Source organism: Hydra vulgaris, chromosome 01 (genome assembly GCF_038396675.1).
Source record: "Hydra vulgaris chromosome 01, alternate assembly HydraT2T_AEP".
Lineage (NCBI taxonomy): Eukaryota > Metazoa > Cnidaria > Hydrozoa > Anthoathecata > Hydridae > Hydra > Hydra vulgaris.
In genome coordinates, this window is record NC_088920.1 from 39233987 (window position 1) to 39246139 (window position 12153).

At 24.6% G+C, this 12153-nt stretch overlaps 1 protein-coding gene across 1 annotated transcript in view; it reads right to left on the reverse strand.

Moving 5' to 3' along the window:
• The window catches only part of LOC100199531 (beta-arrestin-1), a 52798-nt gene continuing 40645 nt past the window's right edge, over window positions 1-12153 (reverse strand). The window contains exons 6-17 of the mRNA XM_065788138.1: window positions 11015-11074; window positions 7520-7587; window positions 7245-7305; window positions 6467-6541; window positions 6312-6396; window positions 6002-6074; window positions 5415-5490; window positions 3985-4052; window positions 3742-3825; window positions 624-727; window positions 497-548; window positions 1-387 (exon numbers count right to left, since the gene is read on the reverse strand). Coding sequence (XP_065644210.1) covers window positions 294-387; window positions 497-548; window positions 624-727; window positions 3742-3825; window positions 3985-4052; window positions 5415-5490; window positions 6002-6074; window positions 6312-6396; window positions 6467-6541; window positions 7245-7305; window positions 7520-7587; window positions 11015-11074 — 900 coding nt within the window. The 3' untranslated portion in view covers window positions 1-293. The remainder of the gene's footprint in view (window positions 388-496; window positions 549-623; window positions 728-3741; window positions 3826-3984; window positions 4053-5414; window positions 5491-6001; window positions 6075-6311; window positions 6397-6466; window positions 6542-7244; window positions 7306-7519; window positions 7588-11014; window positions 11075-12153) is intronic.

Here is a 12153-nt window from a genome sequence, read left to right on the forward strand (position 1 = left end):
TTTATGAATTTTGCAGAATATTTTATTTTTAGGTAATAATATTTCAGTACTAAAATATCATAAGATTGTTACAGAATCTCATAAATATTATCTGATTCACCTTTATAAATTAGAATGTTTTCTTAAATATTGTAAAAGGATAAGAAACTAATATCAAAATAAAATATGTTACTAAACGCTAAATTACGTTGAAATCAAAAGCTACCGGTTTGTTTTACCAACGGAGCAACTAAAAGGTGTTTTTAAATCAAGCAACATATAAAATTCATTTTATGGAAGTCACTAAATAAAATTTAGGCAATTGAATCACCATAATGTTCTCCACGCACGCGCATACGAGCAAACTCTTCAAAAACCAGCTCATCATCAGGATGTTTGACTGATCCGCTAAAGAAAAAAACAATTATAGTTATTAGAAATAAAAACAAGTTATTTATACTATTAAAATCATTTTCAATTTTTGATAATTAAAAATCTTTTATTAATTAATAATTACTCTGTATCAAAATTAATAAGATCATTTTCGATTTTCGGATTTTCCTCTTCGCCTATAAAAATATAATTTAAAAAAATCAGACTTTATAACAATAGACAAAATTTTAAAATGATTATAAATTGATTACCCGGAACGGTGGTTTCTTTACGAGCTAACACAGGCGTTGTGCTGGGCGAGGTTTCAGGAGGCTTTGGATGAGTTAAGACAAAGGGTAGCTCGACAGACAAGTCTCTGCGTAAATATATTAAAATGATGAAAATAACAATATATAAATAATATTATATATACAGTCCCCAGAATTAGGAAAAATGAAGTCGGCAATAAAATGCTGACCTTAAACGTCGGTATGCTGACCTTAAACGTCGGTATTAAACCTTATATGTCGGTACCATAAAACATAGAAACGAGGTCGGCGATTTTTTTGCTTAATGCCGACCCCTAATTCCAAGGGCTGTGTGTGTGTATATATATATATATATATATATATATATATATATATATATATATATATATAACACTATTTTATCTATCTTATTATTATTATTTACTTGAATATTTTTATTATTCCATTGAACGAGAAATATTTAAGTATAAGAGTAAAAAAATTTTATTGAGTAATACTAAAGCCCATTTCTGACAAAAACTCAAAGACACGCAGAACTGATACCTACATCAATCTTACAGCTTCAATTAATAACTTTTATTATTTTATTACTAGAAGTCCAAAATGACGCCACATAAAACAATGTTTCTACATAAATGTTATATCATGTCATCAATTATTTAATCAACTTATTATTTAACATATTACTATTATAATTTGTTGTTCTTTGCATGTTTCTAGTGGACACTGATTATAGTAAAAGTGTGCTTAAAGTTTTTCAAAGATCTGCCATGTTATAGTGCCCATGGCAGACACCACCCGTAGTTAATGATACACAATAAAAGATTTTATTATATAGAATTATATAACATTTAGGCCTTTATATAAAAAACAACAACAGTGATTTGCTCTTTTGTGCCCAAAACTTTTATTTGTTGAGTTTTAATTGAAATTCTTTCTCTTTATAAATATTTTTTTTGCTATATATATATTAGGGTGAACCGAAAAAACAAAAATTTTCAAAAGTTGCATTCAATACCTCTAAATGTATCAAGTTTTTTTCTGTTCTAAACATAAGTTTTCTTGATTTTGAGTAACCTATTTTAATGTTACTTTTTAGAAAAAAAAAGTTTTCCTATTGTGGGACAAAGGTAGATCATATTAGAACCGCTAAGTATTGAATATTTTTTCTTTTTGGTTTTTAAGCCTTTTTCCACCAGTAAAGTGTTTCTTAGAACTATCTTTATTCCCTAATCCCATATATCTTCCATTATCAATCCATTTTGACAATATCTTCGTGTATATCTTCCATTTTCTATTATTTTAATAATATTTAATATCTAACAATACCTTCCATTTTTATTGACTTGAATAGCCTGCAGGCTTGTTGCCAGTGAACTTGTACAAAAAATAGGAAAAACCAATCGGGCAACAGCGTCAAAAATTTTTATGGTCACCAGTCAGAAGTCACCTCAAGTCATGCACTTGTTACATTAGTCACCATTTTTGTGTGCAAAAAGTATTTATATTTGAAAAAGTTTGAGCCACTTAAAAATTGAATTTTCTTTGTTTAATAAATATGTTTGTTGCACTGTGTAATTCTAATGGTTGCATGCAATTAGTTTTTTTTAAACAATACCAACAAATAATATAATGATTGGCATATATTTATGTCACAAGACTTGATTGGAATATATTTATGTCATAAGACTTGATTGATTATGTCACTTAATTGGCATAATTTTAAAAATTTTAAAAATATTTAATAAAATAAGTAAAAGAATTTTTCTAAATTTTTCATAAATAAAAAACTTTCACAAATTTGTTTCATATGTGCAAAAAAGAAAGAAAAGCTTTTAATAGAGTGCATAGTGCAACAGGGGTAACAAGGGGCTAGTTGCAACAAGGGTTGTAACAATGTGCTTTAAAGAATGGTTTTTAAATAAATTCCTAAATTTTTTTCTACATTTTATAAATATAATTATAACATGTCAGCTATAAAGAACTTATATTAATAAAAAAAAAAATTTCAAAAGTTATTGGTAATTTTATTTTTTCGATATAAAATTCTAATTTTCGTTTTCAAAGTTTTTTTGGGTTTTACTATAATATTAGAGGTATATGACCATAATAAAATAATGGTAAGTTAAAAAAATCTTTTTTAAACACAAAAAGCTAAAAAAAAAAGATTTGATCATGATGCCAACAGGGTAAGTTGCATCAAATTGCTTGGGATAAGTTGTATCATAAAATAACTGCGAGTTTTATCGATTTTAATTTTCTAGTTATTTCTTAAAGTTTTTTTAACAAAGAGTTATAGAAAACAAAAACCTGCTCATATTTCATATAACAACAACAACAAAAAAAACATTCAAGAAATCTTTTGTTTTTTAATAAAAATGTACTGCTAATAAATTCTTTTTTGTTTGTTAAGTTTGATTTTTGTTTGTTTTTATGAAACTTTGTTTAAAATCTTTTTTTTTAGGTAAAATGTTGTGTTTTTATATCGTAAAAACAGAACTTAAGCATCCTAAAGACTTCTCTTGTATTTTTCTAAACTAATTTATTATTTATTGACTAAAAGAATACTTTTTTTTCAAAAATACTTAGGAGTAATAGCACTTAGGAGCCCGGTCCCCTACAATCCCCGGTCCCCTACTAATTTTTTTATATGTGCATATTAAATATAAATTCATATTTTTACATGTTTTCATGTTTAATAATTTCATATTTGTGCAAAAAAAAGTTTTCAATAGAATACATACTAATAAAAACTATTAAATTAAAGTTAGTTAAAACTTTAATTAAAAAGTTTTGAAAACTTTTTCTTTTTTTCAGATCAAAAAGTCACAGGTTACTCATTTTTTTATTCAACTGGTCTCTTAAATTATATTCCTCTACCCTCCATACACAACATGCATATAAACTTTACCCTCCATACACAACATGCAAATAAACTTTACCCTCCATACACAACATGCAAATAAACTTTACCCTCCATACACAACATGCAAACAAACTTTACCCTTGGCATGCAAATGAATCTAACCCTCAATATTCAACATGAAAACAAATCTTACCATCTATATGCAACAAGTAAATGAGTCTTACCTTCCATATGCAACGTATAAATGAATCTTACCCTCCATATGCAACATGCAAACGAATCTTTACTTTGTAATGTACTATTATTCCAAGATTTTCTTTTGGAGTATTTTGATCCATTCTAAAAATAAAAATGAAAATTAAAACATAAAAAAAAACCCTAAAACAAAACAAAACAAAAAAAAAATTCTTAAATATATAATGATATATATAATATATTAATAATACTATAATATAATAATATATAATACTTAAATATATAATGTAAAAACAAACTAACATTGTAGAAGAAGCTAGATTAGTATCTTCATGTTTAAGTTGGCCATCCAATGCCAAACCACGTTTATCCTTTAAAACAAAACAATAAAATTACAATAACTAATTTCTCTTAATTTGTTTATGCACATAGCTGCCTAACTCTACAAGTTTTCAGAATTACAGGGTTAAAAGAAAGAATAACAATTAGAAAAAAATTAATAAACAAATAATAAAGAAAAAAATTAGGCAGCCTGTTAGACTTGCTTGACCCCTTGAGTGGTAAATACATAAAATTTTTTTGATAAAACACTTAATAATAGAGTTTATTGGGCTAAGCAACGCACACAAAATAACACAAAAAATTTCAATAAAAATAAGTTATAAAAACAAACAACTTTTCAAAATAAAAATAAAATATTTAATATATTTTTTCACATCTCAAAAATCATATTAAACAAATAAATTCTATAGTGGCATATACAATATTGCATTTGTAACTTTATACCCATAACATTGTAAATGCATCATACCCTCATCATTACAACATACATGGATACCACTAATAGTATTTGAATTTGAATGCGTAAAACATCAATATTTTTTAGCAGAAACATAAAAAAAGGATATAGTGATATAGGATCACACTTCTTAGAATTATATATATTTATAAAAAAAGTTTGATAAACATTTATAATATCAAGTTTTTGATAAACAACAAAAATATTTCAGTTAAGAAAAAGAATAAACTATGGACAAACAATAACTGTTGCCATGGTAGAACATCACACAGTTCAAATTTATGGATTACATCAAAACACCCAGCACAATTCTTTTTGCAGTAATATGCATTGCAATTTATCCAATCAATCTTTCTTGCATTAACATTATCTTTCAGCCACACCTCTAGTATAGTTAAAACCACATACACCACAATCTGCAGATAATCATGTATATAGGTAGCACATGACGTGTTAGGCTGTCAAAAATCTTTAATGCCTTTGAGAAAAATTCCTTCTTAAATAAATACTGTCAATCATTCTTTTATGCAAAATACTTAGCTTTGGAGTTTAAAAAAAATTCTCTCAATGATTAAAAAATGTAATAAAACTATTATTTCCTAAAGACAATAGTTGCTACAAATGAAAAAAGTTACCATCAATAACTGTTATAATGCTACCATTATTAACATTAAAGCTACCATTAATACCAATAATGTATACAATTAGTTATTTATTGATGACATCACAAAATTTAAAAAAATACTTTTATTTATAGGTACTACAAGTATAAAAATATTAAATTCATTCAAACATTCAATAGACAAACTCCATTACCATAGAAAACATAGAAAACATAGGTATATGAGGAACAATGATTAACATTATGGATATGCTGTTATTATTATTGTAGTATTACACAAATCTATCAAACACAATAATATGAACTACAAACCTTGTTATTTGCTAGAAGAGGCGTAATGTAAATGATCTTTGAAAGTGTTCCACTTTGCCCAACCGGAAATCCTTCTCTAAGAAAACAATGTTGTTTTTTTTTACACTAGAAGCATATCACACCATATATATTGTTTACAAATAAAAAAATCCAAATGAAAGTCTTGAAAATTTATAATTATATATAAAACATATGTAAATCAACTTTTTTTTTTTAATTTATTTGAATCAATAATGGTTAAACTGCAAAATGAAAAGAACCAAAAAAATGTAACAAGGGCTATCCAGAATTAATGAGATGAATTAAAAGAAGAAAAAAGTAAAATTTACATTTTTTTTATTTGGTAATTATAACTATTATAGTTTAGCTCTTATTAGAACAAAAACTTGTTCTCAGAGATTTTCAATCAATTTCATTACAAACATGATTGCTCACAACCAACTTGTTTTAAGTAGATTCAGAACACGCATCATCATCATCATCATCATCATCATCATCATCATCATCATCATCATCATCATCATCATCATCATCATCATCATCATCATCATCATCATCATCATGTTTTAAGTCAAAGAGATACTTACTCAGATTCTATTGAAGCCACAGGACATTTGTATTGCGCAGTAGAAAATAAACAAATATCGGCATATTGCCGTACTGAAAATACGAAAAAATAACTAAATTGAAATTCGAAAAAGTGATTTTAATTGTCAAGAACACTAAATTTTAATTGTCAAGAACATTAAATTTTAATTGTCAAAAACACTAAACTTTAATTTGTAAAGAACACTAAATTTTAATTGTCAAGAACACTAAATTTTAATTTGTCAAGAACACTAAATTTTAATTGTCAAGAACACTAAATTTTAATTGTCAAGAACACTAAATTGTTACCAGTTATTTTAATTTTTTTTACAGTTTTATTTGAACGGTTTGATATATGTACATTCACAGCAATTGATTCACCATGGTAATACATCTATAAAAATATTTTTAAAAATTAATATTTTAAGTTTTTTTTTCTAAAAAGATAATATTAATTAACTTACTCCTTTGTCTAAACTTGCTTCAAGTATAAGAGGATGTGGACACATCATAAATTCCTTATGCTGTTCCACCGTAGGCTAAAATTTTAAATAAGAAAAATGAGAAAATAATAAAAATTATTAATAATAATTTAAATGACAACTAGTTGTTGTGGAATTTTTAATATTAGATATAAATGTTTAGACATCGTCATGAGCACAATAAAGATCTTAAAAAGACGCTTATAAAAATCAAATAAAACTGAAGTTACCTACAACAAAAAATAAACATAAGCAATTTTCATAAAATGAACAATGAGGAGCTTTAAAATTAGCTAATTAAAGAGTGAATGAAATTAATCATCATATTTTGGATTTTGTCTATATAATATGACTTTTTATTTGAAAAAAAGTTTTTTTTTAAATTAATAAATAGAAAAAAAATTAATAGATAGGTTAATTATTAACTGTTTATTGTTAGATATGGTTATTTGGTTAAATATGGTTAATTAATGCGGTAGTGTTAAATCAGTAGGGCGCTTGCTTTGTAAACATGATCCCACTATGTTTGTATGTATTGGGATCAAATTGGTAATACTGCATTCATCAAGTTTTTTTTCAACGTATTTCAATAACACTAAACTTAAAAAAAAATTAAATAAAGCAATTGTTTAGAAAACATTTCAAGAGGATTATTTCACTTCTTATACTTTTGAAATATTTTTAAGATTAATTTTCAAGGTAATTTACTGTTAAAAAAAACAATTGTATAAAAAATGTAAGCCAAAATTTTTTTTCATACCTGAGCTGCTATGACTGGCGGTGCATATGTTATTTTTCTTATAGCCAACCGCACTGAATTTCTAAATTATTTTAAACTGCTAAAGAAAGTATAAAGAAAAAAAAAGTTTGTTCTATATTTTATAAATTTGTTATAAAAAAACAACAAAAAAAAACAGATCTCTCATAATTTGAAATAAAAGTATTAGGAAATGCAAAATTTTTTAATAAAAATACTTTAAGGAGACCACTCCAATATAAATTAAATATTACTGATAATTAAGTATTTTTATTAACCTTTTGTATTCTTTTTCATCTGCTGTCTCTGACATATAAACTCTTAGCTCATAATCAACTCCACAGGGCTAAAATAAAACAACAACATTTTCATAAAATTTGAGCATAACTTTTATATATATATATATATATATATATATATATATATATATATATATATATATATATATATATATATATATATATATATATATATATATATATATATATTCAAAGTGGAATAAGATTTAGGGGAGGGGGCCACCTCAAGTCTGAAATTTGCTACGAGGCCCTACACCCAAAAAAAAGTTTTTCAAATTAATGTCATGTTGAGTCTCAAAAAAATACCTTGAAAAAAATAATTTCGACAAAAATTAAAATTTTTTTTTAAAAAATATAATTTTTATGCAATAAAACTTGAAATGATAATTCTTGAATAAAGTTTTTAATATTTATTAAATTTTTATAAAATTTCGCTTCTTTCGAGACATGACATACAATTAAAAAATTTTTTCTCTTCTGTTTAGGGTTTTGCTTGCAGCAAGACCATAAGCAACAGTTGTTTTTCTGATATCTATTCAAGCATTAAAATGCTTTTTAGAAAAATATTTAAAAAGAAAATTGCATTTGACCAAACTATTTTCACTCTATTTTAGTATATAATTACATTGGTGTTTTATTTAAACAATGAATTATTTTATAAATATTTTGTTTAGCATTTCTTTCTATTTTCATATATATATATAAAAGTTTATACGTTACTCTTCTTTTTCGTGATTTCTTTTTTAATTTGAAAAGTTTAAAAATCGCTGAATTACTGAATTTGCTTCAAGTGAGAAAGTAAGAAAAGGTAGCTAAAACTTAAATGAATGGGTTTGACACTTTTAAAATTGTTTTTGTGTTACATAATTCAAATTTAAACAATTTTATAACTGTAAATACAAAAGGATTTTATTTAAATTATTAAATAAAATCTTTAATAGTTGTATCTATTATTTTTGCTTCGACCAAGTCATATTTTACATACAAAGTTAAAAATACAAATATAAAAATATTGCCTATTTTGTGTTTAGAATATAATAGTTTGCTAGTAGAATAAATAAAATAAGTATAATCGAATATATTAAAATTTTATTTTGAAAAGTTTTCAATTGAAAATATATAACTAAAAATTTAAATAGCTTTTTAAAAATTATTAAAGCTCCGTAATTTTTGTTGTTATTTTTTTACAGTTTTTTAAATATGGTTTTTAATGAAATTCTTATACTTAAAACATATTAATAAATAAACATTTTTTCTAATTATTATTACACAATTACGTATTACTTACTATTTAGAAGTAGATAATACATATTAAAAGATATTTTATTTTAGATGCGAGAGACGTTTTTACTATTTTTTGTTTATGTAAAATACAACTCAACCTAAAAAACATTCGTTTAGTAAAATACAACTCAACCTAAAAAACATTCAATAAATTAAAAGTAAAGTAAAATACAACTCGACCTAAAAAACATTCTTTAAAAAAAATACAACTCAACCTAAAAAACATTCAAAAAAGTAAAATACAAACAAAAAAGTAAAAAACAAAAAAGTAAAAAACAAAAAAGTAAAATACAACTCAACCTAAAAAACAACGTTAAGTAAAATACAACTCAACCTAAAAAACATTCAACCTAACATACGTTAAGTAAAATACAACTCAACCTAAAAAATATTCAATTTCGCTGTTTAAAAAAAACAATTCTATTTTGCACAGGCTTCTTTTGTCCAAGTAAACTGACTTACACAAATGCATTCTGCATCACTAAGTGGAAATAGGATTACGATTCTTAGAGATTTTTCCTTTATTTAGATTACTCTTTATTATTATTTTTTATTTATAAACTTTGGCATATATATAATTTTGACATATATAAAATTCGCCGAATGGTCACACACGAGCAGTGAACGCCTGAGAGAAGAAATGAAGTACATTAGAATAAAGGAGAGTTATTTTTCAAACAAAGCATATTTTGACAGTTGTCAAGACAAAAATAAAGATTAATAGAGGAATATTTAAAATAAGACAGACAATGCACCTAAACAGTACTAACAATAATAATAAAAATAAGTTGTTATGAATTAAGATAAACAAAAAATATATCACCAAACATAAAATAAATAAAACAAAAAATACATTAAAAAATAAATAGTATGCAAACAAGAATGAAAGACCTCAGAATGGAAAAAAAAAAACATTAATGCCAATGTGTAAACATAATTTGTGTAGTGATTAAGTAATAAACATCTCCTCAGAGTCGCGTCTATTATTACTGGCGTTTCGATGAGGATCAGCAAAAAAACAATTCTATTTTGCACAGGCTTCATTTTGTCCAAGTAAACTGACTTACACAAATGCATTCTGCATCACTAAGTGGAAATAGGATTACGATTCTTAGAGATTTTTCCTTTATTTATAGTTTTCTCTTTATTATTATTTTTCATTTAAAAAAAAATATTTTCACTAAATATTCCAACTAACATTTTAGGTTGTTTTTTTTTTAATTTAAATTGTGTTGAATGTTTTCAAAATGAAAATGTTAACGATGAACTGAAAATATTATGTAAAAAGTTAATTTTTTATTTACATAATAGATGTGGTTTGTGTTACATATAAGAAAGAAAAAAAAATCTAAAAAAGTAAATGAACATTATAAAATGTTAGTGAAGGATAATATATATATATATATATATATATATATATATATATATATATATATATATATATATATATATATATATATATATATATAGCCTATTTCATTAATTTGATTCTTGTTTCGCTTAAATCTAATATGTTAATTGTTTTTATTTGTTTCTTATGTTTTTATTTATTGAAAGTTTTAACTTGCATAATATTTATATTTAAAATTATTTCTTTGTTTTCCATTTTTCCATTTAGGTTAAAAATAAATATTTACTGTTTTAGGCATCCTATATTTTTTAACTATTTAAAATTTAAGAAACATTTTAAAATGAGACTCTCAGAGGCAGGTAACATTTTTGATGGTAAAATAGCTAGTTTGTTGCCCAATAGTTCTAAACTTTCAGAAATCCTTACATAATTATTACAAATAAAATTATATTGTGTTGGTTTAGAAATTTGTATTTTTTACCTAGCTTTACCTATAGTTCTTCATTGCCTTGTAGGACAATGGTTTTTTGATTTAATTTACACAGTTTGTGTCACATGTCTTAAAAAAAATAGGTAAAAAATAAATTCTGGCCGGATCCGGAATGACCTAAAAATCACAAATTCCGGCCAGAATGGAATTCCAGTACTCCCTAGTATTTAATAATAATATAAAGACATCAAGCTAATGAATTTAATGACATGAAGACATCAAGCTAATGAATTTAATAATGATATGAAGACATCAAGCTAATGAACTTAGTAATGATACACTACCTATAATAATACTATTTTGAAAAACTATTATATAAAAATATAAAATATAAATATAAAATGCTTACTTTTCCAGTATCACCTGGTGCAGGTTGCAATGTCACAGATGATGGTGCAGAACTAGGTAACTGCAATAGAACAATAAAAACTTTAAATTTATAAAATAAAAAGTTTATAGATTTCAAGCACGAGAATGTTGGCTCTAGTATTTTTAGTTTTTAATTTTGTTAAAACATGTAATTTTAAATACTGATATGTTAAAAATAGCTTATATGGTATTGAAAACCATTATGTGTGTGTGTGTGTATATATACATATGTGTGTGTATGTGTATAAATACATACACACATATATTGTATAAATCTTGTGTATGTATTTATAAAAGTAGAAAAAGTGTGTCTAATAGCGCTAGAGTGTTTGTATATATATATGGGCAATTCCACGGCAGAAAATGAAAAAGTAGTCAAATTTTATTCTTTTTTTAATTAAATTTTAGCAAATTAATATTAATCTAGACACATGAAAGTTTATTTAAAACCTTTAGAACTAAAATTAACTTATTTAAGTCATTTTTATGCTTCTGAAAGTTAGTTAAGTTTTTATTTTAATAAAACAAATCATTTGTAAATGCAATTAAGGGGGGTCATCCATAAAGCACGTCACCCTATATTTGTCAATTCTTAGCCCCTTCCCTCCTAACACAAACGATCACATATGCCTGAAATCCCTCTCCCTCCTAAACTGTGATAACAGTTTTTTTCGTCAAAAATATTTTGAAAGACTTAAATGTAAATACTTTGCAGCATTTTAAAAATTCAACCTAATGAAAATAAGGCAATACACATGAACATAAGAAGTGTAAGTAAAAAACTTCGACAAACCAAAAAACAATAATAGATATAAAAAATCCATGTTAATAATTGCTCGGTAACATAAGTGATACAACGTAAGTTAAAAATATCGTATAAAAAAAAAACAGTTTATTTTCCTTAACCGGTCACCACTGATAAATTTTTATTTATTTTTTAAATAGGTATAAAATTCTCAACATCTTGTGAAAGTTTCTTATACAAACAGTTTTACTGATTCGCAGAAATCTGACCTAATAGTTGAAGCAATTTTTATACCTTATTTTTCGTGTAACTTAAGTTAAGTGGCATTTTTAGTAACAAGTTCGCCATCTTTTGGACATACTCAAAACTTTTTA